Source organism: Osmia bicornis, chromosome 8 (genome assembly GCF_907164935.1).
Source record: "Osmia bicornis bicornis chromosome 8, iOsmBic2.1, whole genome shotgun sequence".
Classification (NCBI taxonomy): domain Eukaryota; kingdom Metazoa; phylum Arthropoda; class Insecta; order Hymenoptera; family Megachilidae; genus Osmia; species Osmia bicornis.
The window spans coordinates 10,276,838-10,303,031 of NC_060223.1; the positions used below are offsets into that span (position 1 = coordinate 10,276,838).

At 34.8% G+C, this 26,194-nt stretch overlaps 3 protein-coding genes and 1 long non-coding RNA gene across 17 annotated transcripts; 2 read left to right on the forward strand and 2 right to left on the reverse strand.

The window, feature by feature from the left end:
* The first annotated feature begins 43 nt into the window (after positions 1 to 43).
* LOC114877632 (protein strawberry notch) lies at positions 44 to 9,287 on the forward strand. 2 transcript variants are annotated; one of them, XM_029190460.2, is made up of 11 exons: positions 44 to 315; positions 892 to 1,109; positions 1,633 to 1,714; positions 1,791 to 1,898; positions 1,970 to 2,197; positions 2,381 to 2,644; positions 2,718 to 3,085; positions 3,162 to 5,695; positions 5,791 to 6,104; positions 6,186 to 6,317; positions 6,387 to 9,287. In XM_029190460.2, the coding sequence occupies exons 2-10, from the start codon at positions 1,107 to 1,109 to the stop codon at positions 6,290 to 6,292; spliced, it is 4,008 nt and encodes a 1,335-aa protein (XP_029046293.1). In that variant the 5' UTR covers positions 44 to 315; positions 892 to 1,106; the 3' UTR covers positions 6,293 to 6,317; positions 6,387 to 9,287. The 2 variants fall into 2 exon arrangements, with proteins under 2 accessions (XP_029046293.1, XP_029046292.1); XM_029190459.2 differs by having other exon boundaries at positions 44 to 267.
* Positions 9,288 to 9,539: 252 nt separating this feature from the next.
* On the reverse strand, positions 9,540 to 11,547 carry LOC114877638 (Golgi SNAP receptor complex member 1). Of its 2 annotated transcripts, none has more exons than XM_029190477.2 (5): positions 11,414 to 11,547; positions 10,613 to 10,788; positions 10,372 to 10,553; positions 10,217 to 10,285; positions 9,540 to 10,104 (listed from the first exon to the last, which is right to left on the reverse strand). In XM_029190477.2, exons 1-5 carry the CDS (start codon positions 11,445 to 11,447, stop codon positions 9,867 to 9,869), a joined length of 699 nt encoding a protein of 232 aa, XP_029046310.1. In that variant the 5' UTR covers positions 11,448 to 11,547; the 3' UTR covers positions 9,540 to 9,866. The 2 variants fall into 2 exon arrangements, with proteins under 2 accessions (XP_029046310.1, XP_029046311.1); XM_029190478.2 differs by lacking the exon at positions 11,414 to 11,547 and adding an exon at positions 11,104 to 11,385.
* Positions 11,548 to 11,942: 395 nt separating this feature from the next.
* Positions 11,943 to 25,706, forward strand: LOC114877658 (oxysterol-binding protein 1). Of its 12 annotated transcripts, none has more exons than XM_046286740.1 (13): positions 11,943 to 12,183; positions 12,974 to 13,135; positions 14,938 to 15,003; positions 17,616 to 17,821; positions 19,235 to 19,488; positions 19,818 to 20,010; positions 21,532 to 21,827; positions 21,897 to 22,132; positions 22,220 to 22,496; positions 22,593 to 22,972; positions 23,073 to 23,293; positions 23,387 to 23,497; positions 24,201 to 25,706. In XM_046286740.1, the coding sequence occupies exons 1-13, from the start codon at positions 12,140 to 12,142 to the stop codon at positions 24,263 to 24,265; spliced, it is 2,511 nt and encodes an 836-aa protein (XP_046142696.1). In that variant the 5' UTR covers positions 11,943 to 12,139; the 3' UTR covers positions 24,266 to 25,706. The 12 variants fall into 12 exon arrangements, with proteins under 12 accessions (XP_046142696.1, XP_046142698.1, XP_046142697.1 ...); XM_046286742.1 differs by having other exon boundaries at positions 25,012 to 25,706; XM_046286741.1 differs by having other exon boundaries at positions 19,238 to 19,488.
* Positions 18,081 to 19,163, reverse strand: LOC114877668. The gene is made up of 2 exons (XR_003789615.2): positions 18,361 to 19,163; positions 18,081 to 18,281 (listed from the first exon to the last, which is right to left on the reverse strand). It is a non-coding gene; the product is annotated as an uncharacterized LOC114877668 (long non-coding RNA).
* Positions 25,707 to 26,194: the final 488 nt, after the last annotated feature.

Below are 26,194 nucleotides of genomic sequence, written 5' to 3' on the forward strand. Positions count from 1 at the left end.
TGCCAAGTGTCTACACGGCTATACTCATTTAAGTGTAACCACGCGCATACGAACACATGATACTCGATATACATAGTTTGTTTACTGCTCATTGTGATTTGGAAGAACACGTGCTCAAATAAGCAATTGTTAAAACTATAGTACTTAATTTATCACGTGCCAACGACTTGTCTCTTGATTTCTTCGCTATTTTTTGTCACAGTGATGTGTAATTTCTGCTACCAAACGCGGAGGAACGTGTAAACCGAAGAATCATTTATTTAAATGGTATTAAAAACAAATACGTCAGTCGAATTTTTTTAATGAAATTGAAAGGTACTTTGAAATTGTTTGTAACACTGACAGCTATTAATTTGTGAATATATTGAGTTATTAATGCTGTCTGTTACGTTTAAAAACTTTATTAATATTGTTTACCTCAATACACGCTGTTTTGCTTTAAATTTGCATGCATTGTCATGAAAAATGTAGTTACGAAATAGTCGATAGATGTCAGAATTTTCCGCCCTTTTTATTCGTATTGGAAATACAAGCAGAGCCTCTTTTTGTATGCGTTTGAACGCTCTAAGGATTTGATGATCATGAAAAATTACCGCTGATTAAATTGAACAAAGTGTATTGATTAATTATTCCTTAAAAAGGGTAGAATTTTTTGGTTAACGTACTCCTAGAAATGTCCCCTGAAATGCATAGAACTGGCAACGTCGCGAGATCATATTCCGCAAGCAGCAGCGTGTGTTTTTGTATTTGCATCGCGGTGCACCGTGGGCCGGGCGAAAGCCAAGATGGCGGCAGCCGTGTTTGGCGAACGCGTTTCAAGTGTGCTTAGTTTAGACCGCATAAATGGCTCGGCCTAAACGCACAATAATTTCTCACACTGTGATTTCCTAGTTCGCACAAGTCACTGGGTACTCGATCATTACTGGGTGATGTCCATGTAACGAAACATAATACTGGAAATTCTTGAGAGGAAAAAAAGTGTCGTGCACTGTCAGTCAGCATCTTCGGCTACACAGCAAAAATAATATTCACCGTCGGTGTTCCATCAAAGTATTCGTTTATTTTGAACTTATTGTAATAGTAAGAATTGTAAAGAACCTCTTGCCATGGTAAGTTTTTGTTTATAATCATTTCATTTCACTTATTTATAAGAAGGCGCGCTTCTTTCATATATGTATTTTTTTTGGAGCATTCATCTCTTAGTATAACTAACCTATAGACGCGATACGTACATATTGCGAATAAACACTGTCTTTGTTATTGTAATTTTAAATGACTCACGCTATTCTCCCTCTCCTTTTTCCCTATCCTTCTTCTTAATGTTTCCTAAACTCAAACAGGTTTATATAAAAAAAAAAAAAATTGTTTAATTACGCAAAAACAATAGCATAATTTATGATATTTGTTAAACGATACAATTTATATTGGTGATTGTAAATAAAAAGAAAATTAATGATTGCATGATATTTTGAAAATTTGTAACTAATTTTAAATTAAGTTGAAATATATACTTAATCGTTACTTCATTGAATTTTAAGAATGGCTGTAACAACAATAGTAGTAAAAAAGAAGTGATTTCATTATTTACCTAATAATAAACTAGTAATAAAACAATAAAAAATTATTCCTTAGTCTGCCAAAAGGGACAAGGATGCAATGAATGAAGACAGCAGCAGTGATGAGGATGAAGATCCTGATAACATGGGTGTTCCAGGTAAAGTTTGTTCCTGAAATATAATGTATTTATCATTATCGTGAACTTATTCTAATAAAATATATAACTTTTTTAGGTGGTGGGAAAGATCTTGCTACTGCAACTGGGATTGCAAATATTAAAGATGAAAAACCTGCAGATGCACCATCTAATGTTATGACAAAGGGGCAGGGGGGAATGAACAGTAAGAATAAATTTAATGTCATTTATTAGTGTATAAATTATATCACTTAAAATACCTCATTCTTTTAACAGTGTTAAATCAGAAATTTGGAAATAAAATCCCTGATGGATTAGTAACTAAGACTGCAACACCAGGATATGAAATGGTACGTGTAGGAGGATCACAGGGTGTACCACCTGGATTTGTTAATGCAAATCAGTTGGGTCAATTAGGTCAGTTAGCTGCTGCTGGTGGAGCATATGGTTTACCACCAGGATTAGCAACTCTTGCAGGTTTCAATCCAGCCTTTTTTTCACCAAGTAAGCACAAGTAGTCTTATTACACATATAACACAATAAAATGATTTTATTTTTGTTGTTTTGTATAAATAAAGTATATATTTAATGTATGTATAAATTATTTATGCACATACATGGCGAAATTTCTTGATGAAAGTATATTTTTACATACCATTAGGAGGTTTTATGTATATTAATTTCTAGGCATGGATATGAGCTTAATGAGCGGTTTTATGGGTTTGCCTGGAATGAATATGGGTGTGAATCCCCTTGTTCAGTTGTTAAACCAAAACGGTTTACATCCAAATTGGCCAGCTGGCCTAACAGGTAAAGCTGTATCACAATTATGGATGAACGCTGGGGACCCCACTAAAATGAATATACAACAAACTATACCGGAAGAAGAAGAAGTAGACGACGAAGATATGGGCGTTGCGGAAACGTATGCTGATTATATGCCTACTAAACGTACGTTTGTTCTTTTTTTATATGCTACTTTATACATATTCCGTTGCATAACAATCAATTTAATGTTTAATAGTTAAACTTGGACGGAAGCATCCAGATCCTGTTGTGGAAACTGCATCGTTATCCAGTGTTGAACCAACAGATGTTTGGTATAAAGTTTCGATACCGGAAGAATCGATACGAACTGGAGCTTTATCCGCGTTACAACTTGAATCAATAACGTACGCATCTCAGCAACACGAACATCTTTTACCGGACGGTTCGCGTGCTGGTTTTTTGATCGGTGATGGTGCGGGAGTTGGTAAAGGGCGAACCATAGCTGGTATCATATTTGAAAACTATTTAAAAGGACGAAAACGTGCTATTTGGGTTTCGGTTTCGAATGATCTGAAATATGATGCAGAACGTGATCTGAATGACATTGGTGCATCAAAAATTGAGGTATTTTAACTTTACTTTAAATGAAAAATTTCATTGAAGTTAACAAAAGATTTCTAAATTGCTAATATAATTATAGGTTCACGCATTGAATAAATTTAAATACGCAAAAATTTCGTCAGCAGTAAATGGTAATGTAAAAAGGGGAGTAATATTCAGCACGTATTCCGCTTTAATTGGAGAATCTACCCAGAGTGGGGGAAAATATAAAAGTCGATTAAAACAACTTTTACAATGGTGTGGAGAAGACTTTGATGGGCTAATTATTTTTGACGAGTGTCACCGTGCAAAGAATTTGTGTCCAACAGGTAGCTCAAAGCCTACCAAAACTGGTTTGACAGTTTTAGAATTGCAGAATAAGCTTCCTAAAGCTAGAGTAGTATACGCCAGTGCCACAGGTGCTTCCGAACCCCGTAACATGGCCTATATGGTACGTTTAGGAATGTGGGGCGAAGGAACACCATTTCCTGAATTTAACGATTTTATTACTGCTGTTGAAAAACGAGGAGTAGGTGCAATGGAGATCGTAGCGATGGACATGAAATTACGAGGCATGTACATTGCTCGACAGCTCAGTTTTCATGGTGTAGCGTTTAAAATAGAAGAAGTACCATTATCCAAAGAATTTACCGAAGTATATGATCGCTCTGTCCGACTTTGGGTCGAAGCTATGCAAAGGTTTCAAGAAGCAGCTGAGTTGTTGGATGCTGAGAATCGTATGAAGAAAACAATGTGGGGTCAATTTTGGTCGTCGCATCAGCGCTTTTTCAAATACTTGTGCATTGCAGCTAAAGTGAAACACGCTGTTGCGGTTGCGAGAGAGGCTGTAAAATGTGGGAAGTGCGTAGTTATAGGTTTGCAATCCACCGGCGAAGCTCGTACATTGGAACAATTAGAACGCGACGATGGCGAACTTAGCGATTTCGTTTCCACCGCGAAGGGAGTGCTCCAATCGTTGGTGGAAAAACATTTTCCAGCATCAGATCGTAATCACATACATCGAGTTCTTGGTATCGAACCATCAAAAATGCAAAGGTTAGAGGACCTTGACGACATCGATGGTGCCGGTGGTTCCGCTGGTAGTAGTAAAAGGAAACCTGTACGACAAGCAGCTCAGCGCGCTTCGAAAAGAGTTCGTACATTCCCATCCGACGACGATTTCACTGACGACGAAAGAAACGGTGGTCATAGTTCTGGTTCAGAATATAAACAGAGTGGCAGCGAAAGCGAAGATGACCATAAATCTGACGAAGAGAGTAACATCACTTCCGATTCTTCTTTCAATTACAGCGAATCGGATTCTGATTCAGGTGACGGACGACGAAAGAAGAAAGGTGCGAAAAAACAAAAGAAACCTGTCAAGAAACGTGGCCCGCCTGCGACTGCGGCAACGCGTAATCGAGCACCATCAAGAGACGCGGTCGAGCGCGCTTATACAATGAAAAAAGAATTACTGGTAGAAGTGGAGGAACTAGGCGATCGACTTCCACCAAATACCTTGGATCAACTGATAGATGAATTTGGTGGTCCAGAAAACGTGGCTGAAATGACTGGTAGAAAAGGGCGGGTTGTTCAGACAGAAGATGGCACTATTCAATACGAATCTAGATCTGAAGTAGACGTACCTCTGGAAACTCTTAATTTAACAGAAAAACAAAGGTTTATGGATGGTGAGAAAACGGTAGCCATTATTTCTGAAGCAGCTAGCAGTGGTATATCATTGCAAAGTGATAGACGAGCTAGAAATCAGATGCGACGAGTGCATATTACTCTTGAATTACCATGGAGTGCCGATAGAGCGATCCAGCAATTTGGACGGACGCATCGTTCGAATCAAGTGAATGCACCAGAGTACATATTTCTTATTTCGGACTTGGCAGGTGAACGGCGATTCGCATCTATTGTAGCGAAACGTCTGGAAAGTCTCGGCGCTCTTACACACGGAGATAGACGAGCCACGGAAACGAGAGACCTTTCACAATTTAATATCGATAATAAATATGGTCGTGCCGCTCTCGAAGCAACAATGAGAACCATAATGAAGTACGAACCGCCTCTTGTACCACCACCTCAAGATTATCATGGAGACTTCTTCAAAGACGTGGCTGAAGCGTTGGTGGGTGTTGGTTTGATTTGCAATAGCGAAAGCACACCTGGCGTACTCACATTGGACAAAGATTATAATAACATGTCGAAATTTTTGAATCGTATTCTCGGTATGCCTGTTGATTTGCAAAACCGTTTGTTCAAATATTTCACCGACACGTTGAACGCGATTGTCACGCAAGCGAAAAAGACCGGTCGTTTTGACATGGGTATCCTCGATCTCGGTACTTCTGGAGAAAATGTGAAAAGGGTTAAATTGTATCGTTTCTTACGTAAACATGCCACTGGAAAAGCGCCAACCGAGCTCCACGTTGTACACGTTGAACGTGGAATGAATTGGTCTGAAGCGATAGATAAATTTTCTGAATTAACAGGGTCCAAAGAGGGATTTTATTTGAGTCATCAAATTCGTAATGGAAAACAAACGGCAATCCTCGCTGTTGCTGTAGAAACTGGTGGAAAAAAGAAATCTGAAAGCAAGAAAGATCAATTGTACATGGTTTATAGGTATGGTATTTAATTTCTTCCTTGAAAGAAAAAAAAGGATTACAACTTAAAAATAAGTTTTATCATGATACATATTGTTTTTTTTTTTTTTTAAGGCCCAATACAGGATTACAATTAAGACAAGAAACTCTAGGCGAATTAGAGAAGAAATATAAGAAAGTATCGTCAGATGAAGCAGAACCACACTGGTCGCAACAGTACGAAGCTTCTGTAGATACGTGTTCTCACGCTTATTGGCGCGGTAATTGTAAAAACGTAACTATTGGTATGGACTGCGAGGTTGGTCTCCGAAGGCGTTCCTATAATGTTCTGTCAGGTTCTGTTTTAAGCGTATGGAGTCGGGTAGAAAGTATTCTCGCGACACGTTCTGGTCACAATTCTAAGATGCAAGTTGTGCGGTTACGAACCGGTAATATACTATTCAAATACTGTTTTGTCAAATTTTCACAATTGTTCAGAATTCTTATGAACTTTTTTCTTCTTTTAACAGACGAAGGATTGAAGATAGTTGGTACTCTTATTCCAAAGTCCTGCATGGAAATATTACGACAAGAACTTTCATCCGATTCTGAAAACACCGAAGAACTTACATTTTGAACATCACGTTAATTCGCTTTCATAGGTAAAATATCGATCTTTTAAAATTGAACTAATAGAACGATTATTAATAATCATTTGTTATTTAAAACAGGACCAAAAGAAGCGATTAATAAGAATATAACATACAGTGGACAAATCCCTCTGCTTAGTTTTTCAAGAAAAGTGACATAAGGAGAGGGTGCACTTGCAAATGCATGGCGAAAACATGGATTAACGTGTTAATTATCGAGATGTTATAAGGTAGATTTTCAGATGACCATCTACCAACCAGTGTTTTATTGTCCTATCGAATATGACGAGTGAAATGAATGCGTGACACGAACATTTGCGATTTATGGATTTTTGAAATCTAAACGTATCTCTTCGTTAGGTTCTCACGTTGTTATTTTATAAGTTTTAACGAAACGTATTTCTCTCGCCCGTCACATCTTGATATACAAATGTCGTAAGTAGTTAGAATTTTTTTTTATTTTAGTCGTAAATTACGCTCGCATTGATTTGGGCGTTACCGGGTACACATTTTTTGTATTTTCATTCATCTTGTTCACGTTGTCAAAAAGAAAAAAAAAAAGGACAGAAATTATTAGAAACCTTACTTTTATACAGTTTATGATTATATATGAAACAAACTTGTCTGTGCACGAAAAAAAGGATATTAAGATTCGTATTATCACGTGTAGGACAGATTAGATTACATTTCTAAAAATCACGCGTGTGAGTTAATTTCAGTCAGTGTGGGATAGCTTTATTTTGCATCAGTCAAATTAAGAAATGGAACATGAAAAGAAACGCGATTTTTACGAGGAAGCACGAAATGAAATTAGTGATTCGTACGACTTAAAAAACTGTATCTTAACGCTAATCATATCTTGAAAAACGAAGCAACATCCAGTGAGAATCGATTGTGAAATCTTAGAGATAGGAAAGAGTTCGCTTACTCGTGTATTGTGACTGATTAACTAACCGAAGTATAACTCGGACAAAAAATAAAGTAGTATTAGTACTATATAAAAAACGCAGTGCGAAACGATCAATTCTCGCTGGAAAGTACAGATGTATACGCAACTGTTCCAATTTTTATTTAATCGTTGAATTGATCGAATAGTTAATTAATGACCATTGCTATTGCTACCATTAATATTATTACACTACTGCTATTATTATTAGTGCTAGTACCCCCACTGAAAACAAACTATTATTACTATTACAAAGAAATAGAGAGACGAGATAACATATTTAAATAAATATTTATTGTTTTTAAAGAAGTGCCAATGTAGCGTAAAATTTTTGTTTTTTTATAAATTCACAATTCCGTGATCAGACTTCAGAGAATATTTTATTTTATTTGTCTTGTTTTTCTACTTTTATTAAAAGTAATTTGATAATACCGTTAGCACGAAAATTGAAAAAATCATTAATAATTAAAAAAAAGAAAAGAGAAAATCTCGTCTCCCAATATTCTCAATTTATGAGTAGTCGGCATTAAAAGATTAGATTCAACAATACATATGGCAGTATATTTATATTCAGAAATCATAAAGTAGTCATGCGATTCGCATGTATATTGAGTAGATGTCTGTTGTTTGTACGCCTGGGCGAGTACTAAACGAATTAGATCTTCTGATCTATCATTTATGACGGAAAAAACAGTAACAACAAAGGGAAGATCCAGATTACATTAAATAGGGAAAAGAAAAAAAAAAGATAGAGTACTCCGAAGCAATCGATAGAATTCGTTTTAAGTAGAATCTCCATTAGAAGAACAGATTATTGTGAATAAATCTTGTTCACATATTTCAGACGTTGTAAAATTGGAAATTATCACTGTGAATATTTTCCTGTCTTCGTAATATTGTCCTTAATACAATAAAAACATCGTTTTGACGTAGTGTACGAAAGATAAACTACTACGTTTCTACGGATACACTACATATTGCATTTATAAAACAAGAGAAAGAAATGAAAAAGCTTATTTACGTGTACTACGTAGCGGAAATAAGAATACTTTTATTGTGTTCTATCTTTTGTAAAATTCGATCGTAATCATTTATGATACCAGTAAATTATTTATTAATTTATTATTACAGATATGATTTATTCGATTAGTATTTGTTCGTTATTCAATACTTTTTGTCATTTTAAAACAAAATCGGTTATTTTGATAAAACATCTATTCAGTTTTATATCGTTCAATTTCTCTAATTTATTACAAACGTGGAGATTCTTAATGAAACTAATTGGGAACGAGAATGTCGGTTGACGAAATTTTAATACCGAAAGTGATTTGTGATTTATATGAAAAGATTTCAAAGTGTAAATATATATATTAAAGAATATAAAGCAGTTTTAGGTCACACGTGTACCTTATATTCAATATTTTTACAATTCTTGCTTGAGTTCCTATTACAGACAAGGTGTAATTTATAAATGTGGTATCTAGTATACGTGGAAACAGGCACTGCACTTGCCGAAACGATTCCCTTTCGTTATGTGCTGTGTTTTGTGAAACTGAATGAGCGATTTTGAAAATGCTATACATATATACATATATATATGTACTTGCATGTGTATATATACATGTATAAATGTTTGTGTATGTAAAATCAATACTTAGTAAAAAAAAAAAGAAGAAGAAAAAGAAAAGGAAGAAAAAAAAATGAAAAACAGTGCTAAAGAAATCGATCTTTCGAATATCAAACCCACTATTATTACTATAACGTTCGCATTAACATTATTTTCCTCCATTGTTGTGTAACTTAAAATAATAATGATGCGTATGCTACTTTTCCCTCTTGTTGCTTTGAACGTACATATATGTTGTACCGCGAAAAGCATACGAGAAACATTAATTCATTGACGTATAAAATACAATGGATTTCCGTAAAAGAAAAGAAAAACCATGTAAATTGTTTTCTGTTGCAAGCGCAGACTTAGTATTGTGCATTGCATAAAATTATATAAATAGCAAATAAAATGTCTTATATAAGTATCAGTCTATTGTACTGCAGCAGTTAATTAAGATTTTTGTTCAGTTTTTTTGTTGTTCTTTTACATATAAAATCATACAGTTTTAATTTCTTTAGTTCCAACTCTATAAAGCTTTCTTTTTTTAAAAAAGCATGGTTGCAGTCTTGTTTCACGAAGCATAAGCATACTTAAAATTCTTTCTGATAATTGCTATATAATAGAACTGTGTACATAGGAGATCGAAACAAGTACAAATAATTTTAAAATGCGTAAAATATCCACCGTTCATTTTAACGTTTATTAACATGTCAATCGTGGATTAAATTTTTTTTACATGGTTTGACCCACGACTTATGTTAGGTAATAAAAAAACTGTACAATTTAACATTTCTTCTTACTTTCTTATAAGGACAGAAACATTCACTCGACCATTCATAATTCATTTACACATAATCGTGCATAACCAGGCATTTTTTTTTTTCAATTTCAACGTTTCCTATCTGTTATATGTCATAAAATACAGTCACCAAATACCTCTTCTACATATATGCATTCCCATCGATGAATTATTAACTTCATAGGGGCGGAAGTACTTTGGTATTATTTAATGAAAAGCATATAGCAGCATAAGAAATGTGCAAAATCCAATAATGAGACCGAGAATAAGAGAGTCTCGTCTTTTACGCAGATTTATCCTTTGTAGTAAACTATTTACCGCCGGAAATCGATTTGAAATATCGTTAAGTCTGGTCTGTAGACGTTTGAACGTTTGTCTCTGAGTCATCAGATGATCACGCGTTTCCATCGCTATATTTATCTGATCATTGATTAAACGATCCGAACTGAAAAAACAATTAATTTTGTATATGACCACACATAATAAAGAGGATCATTTTCATCATTTTATCAGTTATAGTATGCGCAAAAATACAATTTTCAGTGAATTATACTCACTTGTGAATGTGTTGATTTTCTTTTAAATACATTTCCCGACGGTTTAGTCCGCTTGCACTTTTATAATTACTATTTCATGAAAAATTGATAAATTCAATGAAACATTCAAAAATCGATGTAATAATTTTAAATTACAATGTAGTATTTATACGTACTCAATTTCTTTACGAACGCTTCCTAATAGATCTTCTCTATCTTTTCTTGCTGCAAAATTATTTCTGATCTTACTGAATTCCAATTTGTAATCTTTCAATATATCTTTGTGACGTTGCATTGTGTGTAGCATTGCAGCACCATTTGGCTGTAACTCGCCCATTCTCTCATTTATAGAGAATAACTGTACCAAATACATATAATTTAGATTATTGAAACTTAAAGCTAAAATCTTGAACTTACTTTAGCAAGCAATGCTTCTATTTCAGAAGCCATGTTTTCAAAAACATGTTCTTCATCCAAAAGTGGTACTTCATCAGAGTTAACAAGCTTGGATCCAGTATTGACACCAAGCTTACTGAATGCTACCAATTTTGCATCAATTTCATTTTCTAAATGTCTTGCTTGTCTTCTTAAATCTGAAAAAAGTAGAATAAGTTAGCATAAAAATGATTAATGACACAGCATAAACAGCAACAACAGTTCCAATTCCTTTAATAACAAATAAATAAAAGTATTGCTTGAGTTCAGTATATAAATATTGAACAAACAACTATAATTAACAAATCGAAATTTCATTTCATGTTTGATGAAAACGATTACTGATAAACTTGTCTGATAGGGTTAAGAAAACTAACAGTATATAATTTATATAATAACTGGTATAAAACAATTTATTACAAAATTTTATTTAAAAATCGTATAAAACGAATGTTATAGCTATAATTACATACACATATTAGCGCAAAAATTTTCGCAATTATATTCTTTTTGTTTCCATTGAATCTTGACCTGAGAAAAGTAAAATATTTGAAATTGATATCTGGAAAGTGAAAATTCTCGGCTTTTATTTAATCTTAATAAGAACTATTAAATTAAAATTACAATTATTTGTAAGATACAATGGAGATAATTTAATTAACGTTAAAATGACATATGTCAAAACAAGGTGTGATGTTATTTGGTACAAAATTTTTTAGGTGTAATGATTGAGAACAGTAAGATATGTTAATGAAAGCAATATTCGTGTCAAACATAATCTACCTTCCCAATCAACTGCGCCTAATGCGTTAGCCATTTGTTGTTCGTAAATCACGAACGCGACAGTTTCTTTCTTACGATATGTGGATAGCTACTAAATATACGACATAACAGTTTCAGGACCAGATGATGGCAGTATATACCTTGAACCCCTTGCGCCATCTAATTAAAAACGGCGGAAACTACTCGACAACATACCGACCGATTTTCCGAAGACATTAACACACTCTGTCGGGAAACCTCAGAAGCTACTACTTACCGACTTATCGATCGCTCCACCGGCAGTCGGTAAGCTTTGATAAAGTTGGTACCCATTGTCATGTTACCGATAAGGTAAGATAACAAACTGTACCTGTTACAATTTATTAAATCTTATCAAAATTACAAAGAAATATTGAATCATCTTACTATAACAATTACTTTATGTAATCAATTTCAAAATTTGTATTTCCGTCTTTTTGTACGTATATAGTGCAAAAATGTGAGGTGAGCACATAGTTATTAATACATTGAAATTCGTAATATATTCTTCGTACAGTAGAATGAAGAGACACTCAAGTACTTCTTACGTTGTGTGATTTGCTCAGATAAATTAAGAGCTTGGTTTGGTTTGAAGATAATGGTCAGTATTAAGCATCTAATCGAAGAGTGTAGCGAGTGCTCCTTCTTCATGACATTTCTCTCGAGCGGAACGATTCATCTGAACAGATCGTACACACAATTTGCCAAATGACAGAACGAACGTATTTTCGTTGGCGTGTTCGTTTTAAGAAGTACGTAAAAATTTCGTTAATCCTTGTGACATAATAAATGTGTTCACATCAAACGATCACGTGTTCTATGTTCATTGTCTACATACGTATTAGGTATATTTGGCATGTGATCTCTAAATGTAAACTTTATTTTCCTCTTACATCAATGGGAAAATATAAGAAATGACATCAGTTTTATACAGTTCTCTTCATTTTCGCGAGAACTATAGTAACTTGGTATCAATTTGAATCGAAAATCGAAAATAGTACAGAAATAATGCTAGAAATTTGAAAATTTATTAAAATTTTTATTTCACATTTCACATCTCTTCTTTACATACAAATTTCGTTTCATTATCAAATATCGATGACTTATTTTTTATGTTACGATGAATCAAAGTCGGTTTTCGCAATAGAATAAAGAGGAAGATAGGATGATAAAACGTCAAGAAATCTGCAGAATCACAGATTATCCATAATTAAATTTGTATGTGTTCGTATATGGACGAATACAAGCATTTATATAGGTAACTCGGTAATAAAGGTTAGGCATCGTGTCACTGAGGAACGTGGCGAGTTTACCACGCTGTGTGAAAGGAGAATCCATACTGTTTTCGAATATCGTACTTTTTAAGCCACCCTCTCGACTCTGTTGGTATTGCTGCCGGTGTATTACGAACTCACTAACAGTGTGTATAAGTACAATTTTCAATCTAAGTGCGCACAGTCTGTGGGCTAGAGAAATATCAAAATGGTGGCTGTACGACACGGGTGATGTGTACGCAGATATTGGAGTGCATTATAATTTCAGGAGAAACGCGTGTGAGCACGCAACGTATTATAAAATGGGTGACTCGAAGGCGCAACACGGTACACAGGAGATGAAAGGCTGGCTCTTTAAGTGGACTAATTATTTAAAAGGTTACCAGCGAAGATGGTTCGTCCTGTCAAATGGCCTACTGTCGTATTACAGGTAGTTTCCTACGTGTCAGTACTTTCGTTTTAACTATCTTATACTTTCAGTTGCGTGTAATGTCACGCTAGAAATCGATGCAATTAATTATCGTAATGCGAATATTTCTTTAACGAATTTTTTTTTATTCTACAATCCTGCTGTTTTTGCAACAGTATAATAATAACAATTAAGTATTATGAGAAAAAAAAGTCTGTTTAGATACAGTATGAAACTGTTCCTTTTTTTAATTTCCACATACCTACATTGATGCATTTTGAGTACAGCTAGTTTTTCATGGATCGACACCTCTAAATTGATTTTTGATCAAAATATACAGATGAAATAAATAGACATACGATATTTATCGACCATCTGTTAGAAGAGTACATGGTAATGTCATTAAAATTAAAGTTATTAAAAATAATAATACTAACCAGCATAGCTTTTACTTATGTAAAATGTAATTTGGACACTTCACGAACTAATATTATAATTTGATTACAATTTTAGGTATAAACTGTTTTACAGTATACGAAACTGAGGAGATATTCGTTTGAATATAAGAGATTCTTAATCATGGATTACATATAATAACAGGTTGTGTTGGAAAATTAGAGGGAACAGTTTTGTATTATGTCTCTAATATAGTGTTGAATCATGCTTGTGATTCTGTCAGTGCTACAAACAGGTTTTATTAAGAGCATACAAAATATGGTATTGTATTAAACCATTTAACAGCTGGAAATTGCATGTACATAAGCAGCCAGTGCAGACTCAGTCATGGATATTATCAATATGGTTTATCCAAGTATACTTAACTAAAATCTAATCATAGTTTCGTCCAAAGCTCATGTTTACATATTCCATACTTATCCATTATAGTTTGAGCAATATCCTGAGCATGTACAGTGCCGCAGAACGCGTTGCGATTTTCCAATACGTCTATGAATTCGCGTTAAAAAAGATGGAAGTAATTTAAAAACATAAAGACCGTATATTTTGTATATACTCGCTTACATTTGTCACACGCATCAGAGAAAATTTATTGCATATTTGCCTTCTATTCTTCTTTTTTAATTTCAACTGTGATTTTTCATTCGATTGTTTTCTTTGGTTTCGTTATATGTAGTTTGCGGGAGAGCTATTACGGCTGTGAGATTATTGTTTGACCAGCATAAGTTTTCAACTGATTTTATTCTTCTCCCGGCGAACAAAATTCAATCTCCCAATCGTAGTTACTGATCGTGAATATAAAAGTATTAAATAATTCTATTGAATACGATGCATATATGTATACGTATTAAAGACTCCACTATGCCGTTTCTTTATATTTAGAACATCCGTGTTCCCCCGCCGATAACACGCAATGCTTAGATCTTCTTTTAATTTTCCGCTTGGCACAGTTGTGTGTGATTTGAGTTTGCAATGCTTTGTCCAAATCGCAACAACAGAATATGTCCTGCAAAATTTTATTTTCACACGAACCACAAAAAAGAAACGTGAACGTGGAACTCGCTTATCGCACAAAAAAGTGTGTGTACACGTAGTTAAACGCACAAGTGTAATGGTTGCACCATTGTCTATATATATATATATATATTTATGAATATGAGGAAGAGAAAAAAATAAGAGCAACCAAAAATGATAAGAAAAGAAGGAAAGAAAATGTATACGATCAAACGGCGAACGCGACTTTTTCGTAGGATAAACGACAAAAAAAAAAAAAATACTTGTTTCAAAAAAAAAAAAAAGTAAATTATCGCATTTGATACAATATTACACAATATGAACGGGGTCTATTTGTTTTATGGACTGTTTAGGGCTGAACCAACAGGGGGGCCAAAGATATCAACACGACGCAAGCGGAAGGCTGGCAGAGCCTCCGAGTAAGTAAAATTATCGAAAAAGCCGAAATATCCTGACTTTTCTTTGAATCGAACTTGTAATTAAACAGACAAAGACGATGTTGGAGTTTCATTCTCATTTCATTTGTAAAATCCTTGCCATATATATGCATATAATTTTTTATTAGAACTACATATTAATACAGTATCGTCAATGTTCCTAATAATTTTACTTGCTTCCGGTCCTTGCATCCTCTACCCTTTATCATTGATATTATATTTTTTCTTCGCTTTAAATGAAATTTAAATTATTTGAAAGATTTTCAAGTTGTATAATTTTTTGTATTCTATGTGTACGTATATATGTTAGTATGTATATCGGTGTTTCCGCGATATAAAACACAGCTTTATTTTGTTGTTAATTCCAGTTACGATTAGGAGGTATCCCGAAGGTCTTCAGAGTGTAAAGCTTTTACTGACCCGTTGGGAATGTTCCAAGAAATAATTCTATCGCAAATAGATCAGCTGGTATCAAGAAATACCGATAACTTTAATGTGTCGATATTTTCAGATAGAAAAATCCATGTTATCGTGGATTTGCCACTGTATATTGGTTTTGCGTAATTTTTATTTGCAATATTAGTAATACAGATTAATCCAGAAATAAGAGCAATTTTTATTTCCAACAAAAATGAAAAATTAATTATAACTTGGACCTTTCGAATTTTGGGTCAGCAGAAAGTTCACAGACCTTCTAAGGTACCTTTCACCACAATTTTGTTTCGTTTCTTATACATATTGTAACCTTGTGTTTATCAAAATTTCTGCATCGAGAGATGATAAATTCATGCTTGTTCGTTATCAATTTGGAGTTTAAGCAAATTCGACAAATCGTTTATTTGTACGCACAGTTTTACGTTTCGTTGTTTTACACTTGCACAGTCCACCCCATCCATCCCCGAACGAAACCTTCTACCTCCAACATGATTTTTATAATCGGTACAGTTCAAAGACATACATGTACACCACGATGAAACACACCACGAAATATTTGTTGTCGCGTTCGAAATAAGAAAATACCGAACGATATCGCGAATGAAAATGAACGCTTGGACAGAAATGTTCGCGGACGTCTCTGATCTATGCGGACAATATGCAATAATGATTTCTGAACGCGTTAGCATGACTATATATGATTGTTCTTTCACCTATGACTATAAAACCTCTCAGGGTCCCTTGCGTGTTAGATTGAATTCCATTGACCCTAAAAGTGCATGACACGATCCGCGAGCTATCTATTCCCCCTTCTTTCAATCTAATCATCAGGTCGACCCTCGAGCATTGTCCTTTAATTGTTCACGAGGCTACCATCATGGGTAGTGATGGATATTTCGAAATTCTCGCTTGTAAGTGTTCCAACAATTGAAACACACTCGAGATTGGAATTACTTCGAATTTCCTAAGAACCTTAGGAGTCTTGAAACTACTGAAATGTTAGAGTTTTGATATTTCTATTTCTATAGCGTACTGTTCATTTTCAAGATTTTCAGGGTTCGAATAAAATTCGCAGTGATTCGAAGCATTTCATAGACCATCACTAATCATTGGTACCCATACGAGGGTGTAGATTGGCGTATGGAGAACGGTGACGTATTCGACACACACTGGTAATGGGACTGCTTTGAAAAAGTAATTAATTAAATCCCGCTGTAATATTTACACATTTTCGTTCTTCTGCGCTCCTCTAGTAAATGTACACATCATCAATGTTTGCAGATGAACGCAGATTAATCTTACTTCATTCAGTTGCTAAAACGTATATGCATATGTTACGGTGAAAGTGCTTGGAATTCGTTAGGTCGAGATGTCCAGGTGATTTCAAACAATCTCATCCGTGATTTTGCAAAATCACAGTCCACGAGCCAAGTCGAACGATAAGTAGTAGATAATTAGCATTTCATTTGCATCACGTTCGGAGTACCAGCTAAACGAGGCTAGATCAAAGTTGGTAAATATGTACACATGTTTTTTGTCATAGCATTCAAGCAAAAGTGTACGTACCTCTATCGATATTAATTAACGATTAAATTTAGATTATGTTACCAAGTTATTCAGGGGTATGCAAATGTTTCCATCAGCTGTACCTTCTACGCGAATGATTTCGCAATGTTGAGACAATTGGCCCGATGGCTTTTGGCTGTATTTTCGAATGGCATTGCTGGCCAATTCGTCTGAAACTTAGTGAAATTATTTCTATAGATGTGAAATGTAATTAAGACGAATCTAAACTTTATTAATTAGCAAATACCTGAAATATCAGACGAAAATGGAAACTTTCGCACACGCCTGATATTTCAGAGGGGGATAAACCAAAGTTTATACGTGGTAACAAGGAAATTTTTAATCGATCGCTTTCACGGTAACATACGTGTTACGTTTACATTAATGGTACCTACTCTTGGGCGAATTGGAAGTATTTCTTTTCTTTTTCTTTCCTTTTCTTTTTTGTACTGGGCTTGGATAAACCTTTGACTTGGCGGTGCAGCAAACCGACTAATTTGCAAACTCACGTCTGTCTTTCTCTGTGTCATTCGATTTTCCAATGGCAGAAGAATCTGTACACGAAACTGTCGCGTTTTCTTTTCTCTGTTTAGAAATCCAGCGGAGATGTCTCATACGTGCCGAGGCACGATATCCTTGCACGGGGCCTTAATACACACCGTGGATGCTTGCACTTTCGTTGTTAGCAACGGTGGTACTCAAACCTTCCATATCAAAGCGGCGACCGAGGTGGAACGTCAGCAATGGGTCACAGCTCTCGAATTGGCGAAGGCCAAGGCCATTCAAGCCATGGAATCTGGTATGTATGAAAGAACGTCTCTTTTTCATTTAAAGATTATCATTAGAGAGAAGGAATTTGTGCACAGATTAGATAGTAACGTTGATAACATTGTAATATAGAAACAAAGAATTTTTAAACAAAGGTGGATGTGTTTCACATAGGAAACAACAGTCACAACAATGAAAATGCAGAATTTTTCAAGTTCTTCTATTTCCAGATGCTGCATTAAATGTTGAGCTTCGTTGGATGATGATGGACATGTTAACACGTTGACTGGTCCCAGTGTAGTGAAGGATATAGAAGAAGACGACGCGTTGACTCTTTTAATTTACAATATTAGCATAATAGTAGCGTTATCTCTTTTAATTTACAATATTACACAATTTTTTTTTGGTATCTATTACATTTCTCGTGCCGGTCATCGGGGGCTTCTATGGCAGTCAACGTGTTAAGCTGACCAAGCTATGCAATACACTCACTGGGAATAAAAATATAAAATCAAATAAGTAATTTTTCACCAAGTCATTCCGATGTTCTGGCTTGGAATTCTGTATTACCGATTCTATGTATATCTCCCACTAAACTCGACTGGGTGTGATTTCTGAGTAAGGATCAATTACTATCTTGAACCAATGGACCTGTTAACAATTTGCAAGCTGTGCATAATGGCATTAAAGGCAATTGTCCATAGCAGCTCTCCTAACACATACGCTCTTGAGAGAGTACGGTACATTTTTTCACGCAGCGAGCGACGAATGATGGCTTAAGTGATACGAAATGCAATTAAATAATAATATTCAAATCGTCGATCATGATTCAGAATAAAATATAGTAGACGCGTAATTTGTATACAGTTTAAAGATGTTCTTGGCACGTGCTGATCTTCTTCTTTATCATCTTTTGTTAAAACGAACGTTTTCGTCATATCCAATCAATTGTTCACGTTAATTGCTTGCTACATAAGTCGCAAGCTAAAGACGTAATCGACATCCTTCAAGAAGTAGTGTACCTGGTGAAATCACACTGATCATTCTAACAGAGTTCAGAAGTAATGGGTGGAATCAAAATTTATTTTTTAATCGACACCCAGTATTCGAGTATACGTGTACGTTTGTCATTCGTCATTGTCTGCTTCGACGTTATCTGTGACCTATAAATCATCATTCAAAACAAATAGGCTCAGACCATTTAATTAAACGTATTCTTGCGTTACCACAAACGTGTTTGCACGATGTATTGAGTCACAGTTGCGTTATCTTTCCCTCGGTTCTGGTCGTATCGATTGCTAAACTACGTATAAAATGTTACTTGAAACATTGAAACATTTTCAAACACACAAACGCCAGAAATATGAGGAAAAAGTCAGATTTTATACAATATATAAGTAGCGTAGTCAAGAAGCCGTGTTAAGTAAAGTAAAATTTGTTCCAGAAGAAGAAGAGGAAGAATTCCAGGATAATGACAATCAAAAACCGGAACAAGCATCCGTGATAAAAGACCTTTCGCAACGCTTAGAAGACTTACAGGCCTGCAACGATTTAATAAACAAAAAGGGAGCGATGCTTCAGCGAGCTTTAAACGAGCTCGAAGCGCTGGAACCTCCGTCGCCTGAATTAGCGGCAAAAATAAAGACAGTCAGTGAACGAGCCACGCTGTTTCGCATCGCTGCCGGTGCTATGGTTAATGTAAGTTGAAAGGACGTTGTTAAGAGTAATATACAGATGAAAATTTCTGATCAACAACGTGTGAAATTAACCCTTCAGCTGCGAAGAATAACTATAACAAATTTGGTGTTAAACGTAAAAGTTGAGAGCAAAAGTTTTCTTTAACTTTCCAGATGATTGTGATTCGATAATAATTAATGAACTGTGACTACTGATTTGATGTGTCTGTTATCCTGCATATTCTTGTGTATCACAAATAACATGTTACAAGGTTTATTAATACATTGACAAATTGTGTTAAAGGTGTGTATAGCAGTTGTGTAGAAAATTAGGATAAATTGTGATTTCAGACGAGCAACGAGTATTTACAACTAGCGCAACAACAGGAACCAAAGTGGAAGAAGATGTTACAACACGAACGTGATCAAAAAGTGCGGATAGAGAAAATGGTCGAACAACTTGCCAGGCAACATTCTCACCTAGAGGAGGCTGCCCAACACGCGCTCCCCTCGGCAGTTTCATCAGGGGGACACAGAACTTCGCGTAATTTCATTTATATTATTCTCTATACATCCGTAGTATTACGATTAACGTTTTACCGCAATATTACAAGTTCCTGTTATGTTGAGAAAAATGGACGCGAATATTTCTTTATTGTCCATGCTGTGTTGAGCTTTCTTACTTTTGTACACACTGTCCGCAACCCAATTGATTGTGCTATAAGCATTTAACTCTGTAACTAATGGCTAAACTCTAATATAAATGTATGTTATACATATTAATACATTATCATGTGTGTGTCTATGTGTGCTGTTGGTTGTTTGGCAACGTTTGAAATTGAAGAGTACTATATCTATTACACGATTGCGCACAGCTGTATTGTCCATCTCACACACAACTGCTTAAACATGCTTTAATGGTAACACGTGCATTTGAAACCATATCGCGCCTTTTTGTACCTTGCCGTTTTCTGTCTAGATGGCGGTTAGGATGTTCCATTTGATTCTTATGATGTCGCAACTTGTTTAGCTCATAGTTTACGCATGCAAAACGTGCAATATATGTAGTTTTACATATATTGTATGGTATATTACACTGATACATACATACTGATCTTATATACATATATAACATACAGGTATATACATACGCACGGTTGTGCTTTCATTTCTCCCAAATTTGGCGCTTAATTAGATCTAGATGGCCTTGTAAATTTCTGTTTTTATACGAGTCCTTGTTTTGACAGATCATTTTACGTGTTTTATATCATAAAAATTCGATGTGATTAATTTCGAGTCGAACGTCGAATGTATTCGACGATTGTGCTTGAAGAGGATCAGTGAAAGAGATGCTAAACCGATAGTTAAACGAAACGACCGGGAGGAGTCTATTATCAACGATTCATGACGGTTCGCAGTTTCAATGAAATTTTAGCAAGGTCCAAGTATATGAGAACGCCGAACGGATCTTGAAACACAGCATAACCTGATGCGTGGTACATCATTGTAGTTGCCTGTAAAAATCAGTGTACGAGCACTTTTAGTGATTCATTGTTAGTTACTTCAACCAGTATTGCTGATGTAGACTGTATTCGGGGGGGTAAAGGACGTTGTAATTTAATGGCAGCAGTAGCTGTCAAAGCACGATTGAATCGGTTGTGAAGGGGAGGGATACAAATAATAAAGACAAAGGGAGGGGTTGAAGAAACGTTACATTAGATGATTAAAACGAAATAAATTTGAATTTTTAAATGTGTCGTTTATACGTGTAAATTTAACGAATGAACATTTCGTTCCTTTGTGTCATACCCTTTGCTTGGCGCGAAATGTATATTTTCATTGCGTAACTACACCGATAGATTTTTATTGCACCCCGGTATTTATCATTTATCTTAAGTAGCAAAGTGACTCAACACGTGAAGGTTTTCTCCATTTTGTATTCTACTTTGTTGCAAGGTTATAATCGAATAAGTGTTTCATTGATCAACCAAATCTTATTTAGCTTGTATATATCCTCTTAATTTTTATTCAATTACTTGCTCAACTACGGTAAATAAAATTTTAGTACTTGTTATAGATACAACAGTTACAACTTCTCCCTCAGAAGACGAGGAAGATAACGCAGAGTTTTATGATGCACAAGAATCGGACACTTTTACATTGAATATACCTGGTGTGGCTGCAAACAATTCAAGAGATAGAACTGATTCTCAAGGTAGCGACGATGGATCTAGTTCAGAAGGAGATCAGACACCTTTGCCTATGTCAGACAATGCTGGTGCAAACTCCTTTTTTATTGTGACCGATTCTACAGTAGTACAAACTCCTTCCACTGTTGCAAATACCGACAATCTGGACAATGTAAGTATACATTCTTAACGATTACTAACAAATCCAAATCAAATAAGATTTTTTTGTATTTTGTAATAGACAAATTGGCAAACCAACAATGGCAGCAGTGGCAGCACCGGGGTGACCGGTCCTAAAAGAAAAAGAAGAACTAGGGTACCTGAGAAACCAAATTATCCATTGAATTTATGGAGTATTATGAAAAATTGTATTGGCAAAGATTTGTCAAAAATTCCAATGCCTGTCAACTTTTCTGAGCCGCTTAGTATGCTTCAAAGACTAACAGAAGATTATGAATACGCGGACATTCTTGACAGGTGTGTTTACCTTGGAGCTTTATTAAATTGTTACACAGATAATATTACAAATAAGTAATAAATTCGATTTGTTTTAATCCATAACAGAGCAGCAGAGTGTACAGATTGCTTTGAACAAATGGCTTATGTGGCTGCATTTACTATATCTAGCTATTCCACAACCGCTTCCAGAACAGGCAAGCCTTTCAATCCTTTATTAGGTGAAACGTATGAATGTGATCGCGTTGACGATTTAGGATGGCGAGCAATTTCAGAACAAGTATCTCATCATCCTCCGATGCTAGCACAGCATTGCGAGGGACGAAAATGGCGTTGTTGGCAAGAATTTACCATGGCATCTAAATTCCGTGGAAAATACCTTCAAGTAAGTTTTCTTTCCAAGTATCCGATAAGATAAGTATCTGATCAATGTCGCATATTAATCGTGGCTAATATTTAAACGATTTGTGTGATGACGTAGGTAATACCGTTAGGGACCGCTCATCTCGAAATAGATGGTGGTCAACATCATTATACGTGGCGAAAAGTTACAACCACTGTACACAATATTATAGTAGGAAAATTATGGGTCGATCAAAGTGGTGATACAGACATTATAAATCATAAGCAAGGTATAAAGTGCCATTTGAAGTACATACCATATTCGTACTTCACACGGGACAGTCAGCGTAAGGTAAAAGGAGTAGTGATGAATTCGGACAATGACGTAAAATGGGTAATACAAGGTACATGGGACACAAAGATTGAAATTGCTCCTGTAATTAGTACGTCTGGTACACCAGATAATCCAGTGTATAAAACAGGGCCTTATATACTCGCTTGGAAGCGGCGTATGCCACCGTAAGCATTTAATCAAATTACCATTTAAGTAAAACTATAAACGCTTTTTTTTTTTTTAAATTACGTTAATAATATTAACTAAAATGATCTATTTTTATAGCGAAGATAGTGAAAAGTATTACAATTTTACGGAATTAGCGTGTCAACTTAACGAACCTGAAGAGGGTGTAGCTCCTACAGATTCTCGAAATAGGCCTGATCAAAAATTAATGGAAAATGGTCAATGGGACGAAGCGAATGCAGAAAAATTACGATTAGAGGAAAAACAAAGAATTGTTCGGCGAGCTCGTGAACACGAAGCTGAGAAAGCAGCTGCTGAAGGTATGGAATATATTTGATAATATTTTGTGGGAAATCAATAATGATACAGTTACAGTGAATACAATAGTACTAAGAAAATTTAATTTATATTAGGTTTACCATTCGAAGCTTACGAACCGTTATGGTTTAAAAAAGAGCAAGATCCATACACGGACAGTCTGTGCTACGTATATGGTGGTGAATATTGGGAGTGTAAGAGTAAAGGTGATTGGTCACGATGTCCAAACATATTTTAACTTATTATATAATTATATCAATTAATATTGTGACCGCCAATATACAGTGTAAGAAATGTTTGGATTTGTTTAAAGTGAGGATAGTTAATTCTAAAGCTCACTTTGGTGGGGATCATTGCTTCTGAGACACGTTGACGTGATATGGTGTGATTGTTGATAGACGTGGTTTAGTAATTATTTCTTCCATTGAACTGGTCGAAGTTGGCATTCTGATACATAAGACGAGCGTTTTTGTAGTATACCATTACCTTCGTGATTCTAGTTTTCTGTCTATATTACCGCTACATCCCTTCTCATTTATCCACTTTTTCTAAATAATCGGAATATTTACTGTATTTAATTCACATGGCCCAATGAACGCTTTGTATACAAGTTTTGTATAGATTAAAAAATTTGCTGTATTTGCTATTAAGTTCTGCTATTAGGCTGAACGTACACTACATTCACAAGAAAATCCAGGTACTATTAATAAGCGAATAAGTTAACAAGAATTTCCTTACTTCAATTTGAAGATGATATAGCAATAAGATCGATGATTTTTATTGCAAAAAATATCGATAACAATTACTGGAAGTTTAAGTCGAGCATGAAAAATCCACTTAACGCTACTACAGTATTCGTAATTTGTTCCAAATGAGTTAGACGTAACTAAAGTTTCTTTTTTCTTTTAGAAATGGAACTGATTGTAAGTTCCAACGAGACCGATCGTAACACCAACTTCGGAAAATTGCCATAACATGGTTATCACGTATCCATCGCGAAAAGTACTTACATAGACTATAAAACGTATTTTCGATGCTTGACGCGATGCTGAGGATATTTAAATGAATTAAAAATACTAGAAAGAGCAAAAATTTTAATAGTATTGCTGTGTAAATCAGAAACAAGAAATAATCGCGTTGAATGTGTCTAAAGCCTTACTGAATTATTTAAAAGTAGGTATTGTTAGATAACACGTTTTTACATATTGGTTATTTACACGTGTGGTGCGGCCAGACTGTTCACTCGACTGCCACGTCTTAACCATTGCACGAAAATTGGCTAAGAAGTGGCATTCGTGTTACACTGATACAACAATCTGTAACCGCTTTGAAGAAATGTTCCTGCGGATAAAGTGTTCGTAACAACGAGAATTCAGTATGTTCAGATTAAAATATCGATAATCCATACAGAAGTTATAAATATATATATATATATATATATAAATATATACATATTATAACATGCAACTTTAAGAAAGAAAATCCAGATAGTAAAAAATGGGTACGCTTCCAAATTTCTGCAATTTTCCGTGCAGATGTAGACTCTGAATGTTCCACAAATATAGACTGGTTACCTAACCAGCCTGATTACTATACTCCGTCGAGCTAATGTTACAAAACATAATCATATTAATACATAAATAATGTAAAGAGAATTTAAAATCATATTGGAGAGCTCATAAGTTATTATTTATTTCTTTTTTTTCTCTTTTTTTTTAAGGACTTTTAAACTCGAAGGATCAACAGTAATTAATTGAAATCTGTTTCCAAACTACATTATGTAGAGACGCACACATCCATACACAGATACAAGCGCCTGATTGAGCGCAATTTGCGTGCGTACGTACGTATGTATGTATGCCCGTATGTACATATGATATATAATTAATAAAATCCCATTGTATATCCCTCTTATGAGCACATCATACCGTTGTTCTGTTCATAGTGTTTGTATATTGACAACTATATATTCCGGTCTGTATAGGACGATATTGAATGGAACACTTAGCTTGCAACCAATGTTTACAATGATTGTTATAATTAAGTATTTGGCTGTATTATAATTTTAATAGTTGATAATAATCGGATATTATCTGTATACATATAAATACAAATTAACTATAAAAATAAATAATTTAAAGAAAATACAGTAAGACGGATAGAACAGATGTTTGGATTATATAGTGCTTGTACATTAGCTATTCATGTGAAACGGTAAATACAAATGCTTCGCTACAAAACCGAAAATATCTTTGTAGCATTCACATGATTGCCTTTTGGCATCTCCTATTGTAACACCCGTTGGTCGCACAAATGGTGCAATTATTTATACGATGAATAACCGTAGTCTTTTGTTCCACCAAACAAATTGTATTGATTTATTGTAACAAATTAAAGACGATCTTTAACGGGTAACATTTGTCACGATATATTTTTTTTATCACCCAGTGTTTGATTCATTTATGTATCATTACTGGAAATGATTGATTTGATATTTCGCGCGCTCTACGGTAGAACACTGGAATGTTGCTCTACTTGGCGTTTTAGTTCGCGTTTATTCTACGCGCATAAACTTACTAGCACCTGAATGACTTTTATTTTTAATTCGACATGGAAAACTAGCTTCTTCTCGATGCATGAAAATTGCTGTTAAAATTTCTTTTGACCCGAGGGAAATAGTTTAGCGGGAATCATAAACGATTTGATCAATTTTCCTCTTTAGGTTGGTGATTCTTGCATCTAGTTCCTTGTTCCAATTAATTTTATCGCATTTTCAGTTCTCTAAGGTATGAATGAAATATATCGTGGACATTCCTTAGTTATGGTAATTAGGGAGGAAAGAAGGTGCACGATATGCCAATACTTTAGTTGCTACAATTTTTACCGGATATTCGATGAATTTA

Excerpts from the sequence above, each read along its gene's own strand:
- LOC114877632 (XM_029190460.2), top strand. Across the intron at positions 3,086-3,161 it reads TTGGTGCATCAAAAATTGAG|GTTCACGCATTGAATAAATT; the intron begins GTATTTTAACTT and ends ATATAATTATAG. Across the intron at positions 5,696-5,790 it reads CAATTGTACATGGTTTATAG|GCCCAATACAGGATTACAAT; the intron begins GTATGGTATTTA and ends TTTTTTTTTAAG.
- LOC114877638 (XM_029190477.2), bottom strand. The coding sequence starts at position 11,447 with ATGGCTAACGCATTAGGCGCAGTTGATTGGGAAG. Across the intron at positions 10,789-11,413 it reads AGGCGCAGTTGATTGGGAAG|ATTTAAGAAGACAAGCAAGA; the intron begins GTAGATTATGTT and ends TACTTTTTTCAG. Across the intron at positions 10,286-10,371 it reads AGCGTTCGTAAAGAAATTGA|TAATTATAAAAGTGCAAGCG; the intron begins GTACGTATAAAT and ends TTCATGAAATAG.
- LOC114877658 (XM_046286740.1), top strand. The coding sequence starts at position 12,140 with ATGACAGAACGAACGTATTTTCGTTGGCGTGTTCGTTTTAAGAA. Across the intron at positions 12,184-12,973 it reads TGGCGTGTTCGTTTTAAGAA|GAGAAACGCGTGTGAGCACG; the intron begins GTACGTAAAAAT and ends TTATAATTTCAG. Across the intron at positions 21,828-21,896 it reads ATACCGACAATCTGGACAAT|ACAAATTGGCAAACCAACAA; the intron begins GTAAGTATACAT and ends ATTTTGTAATAG.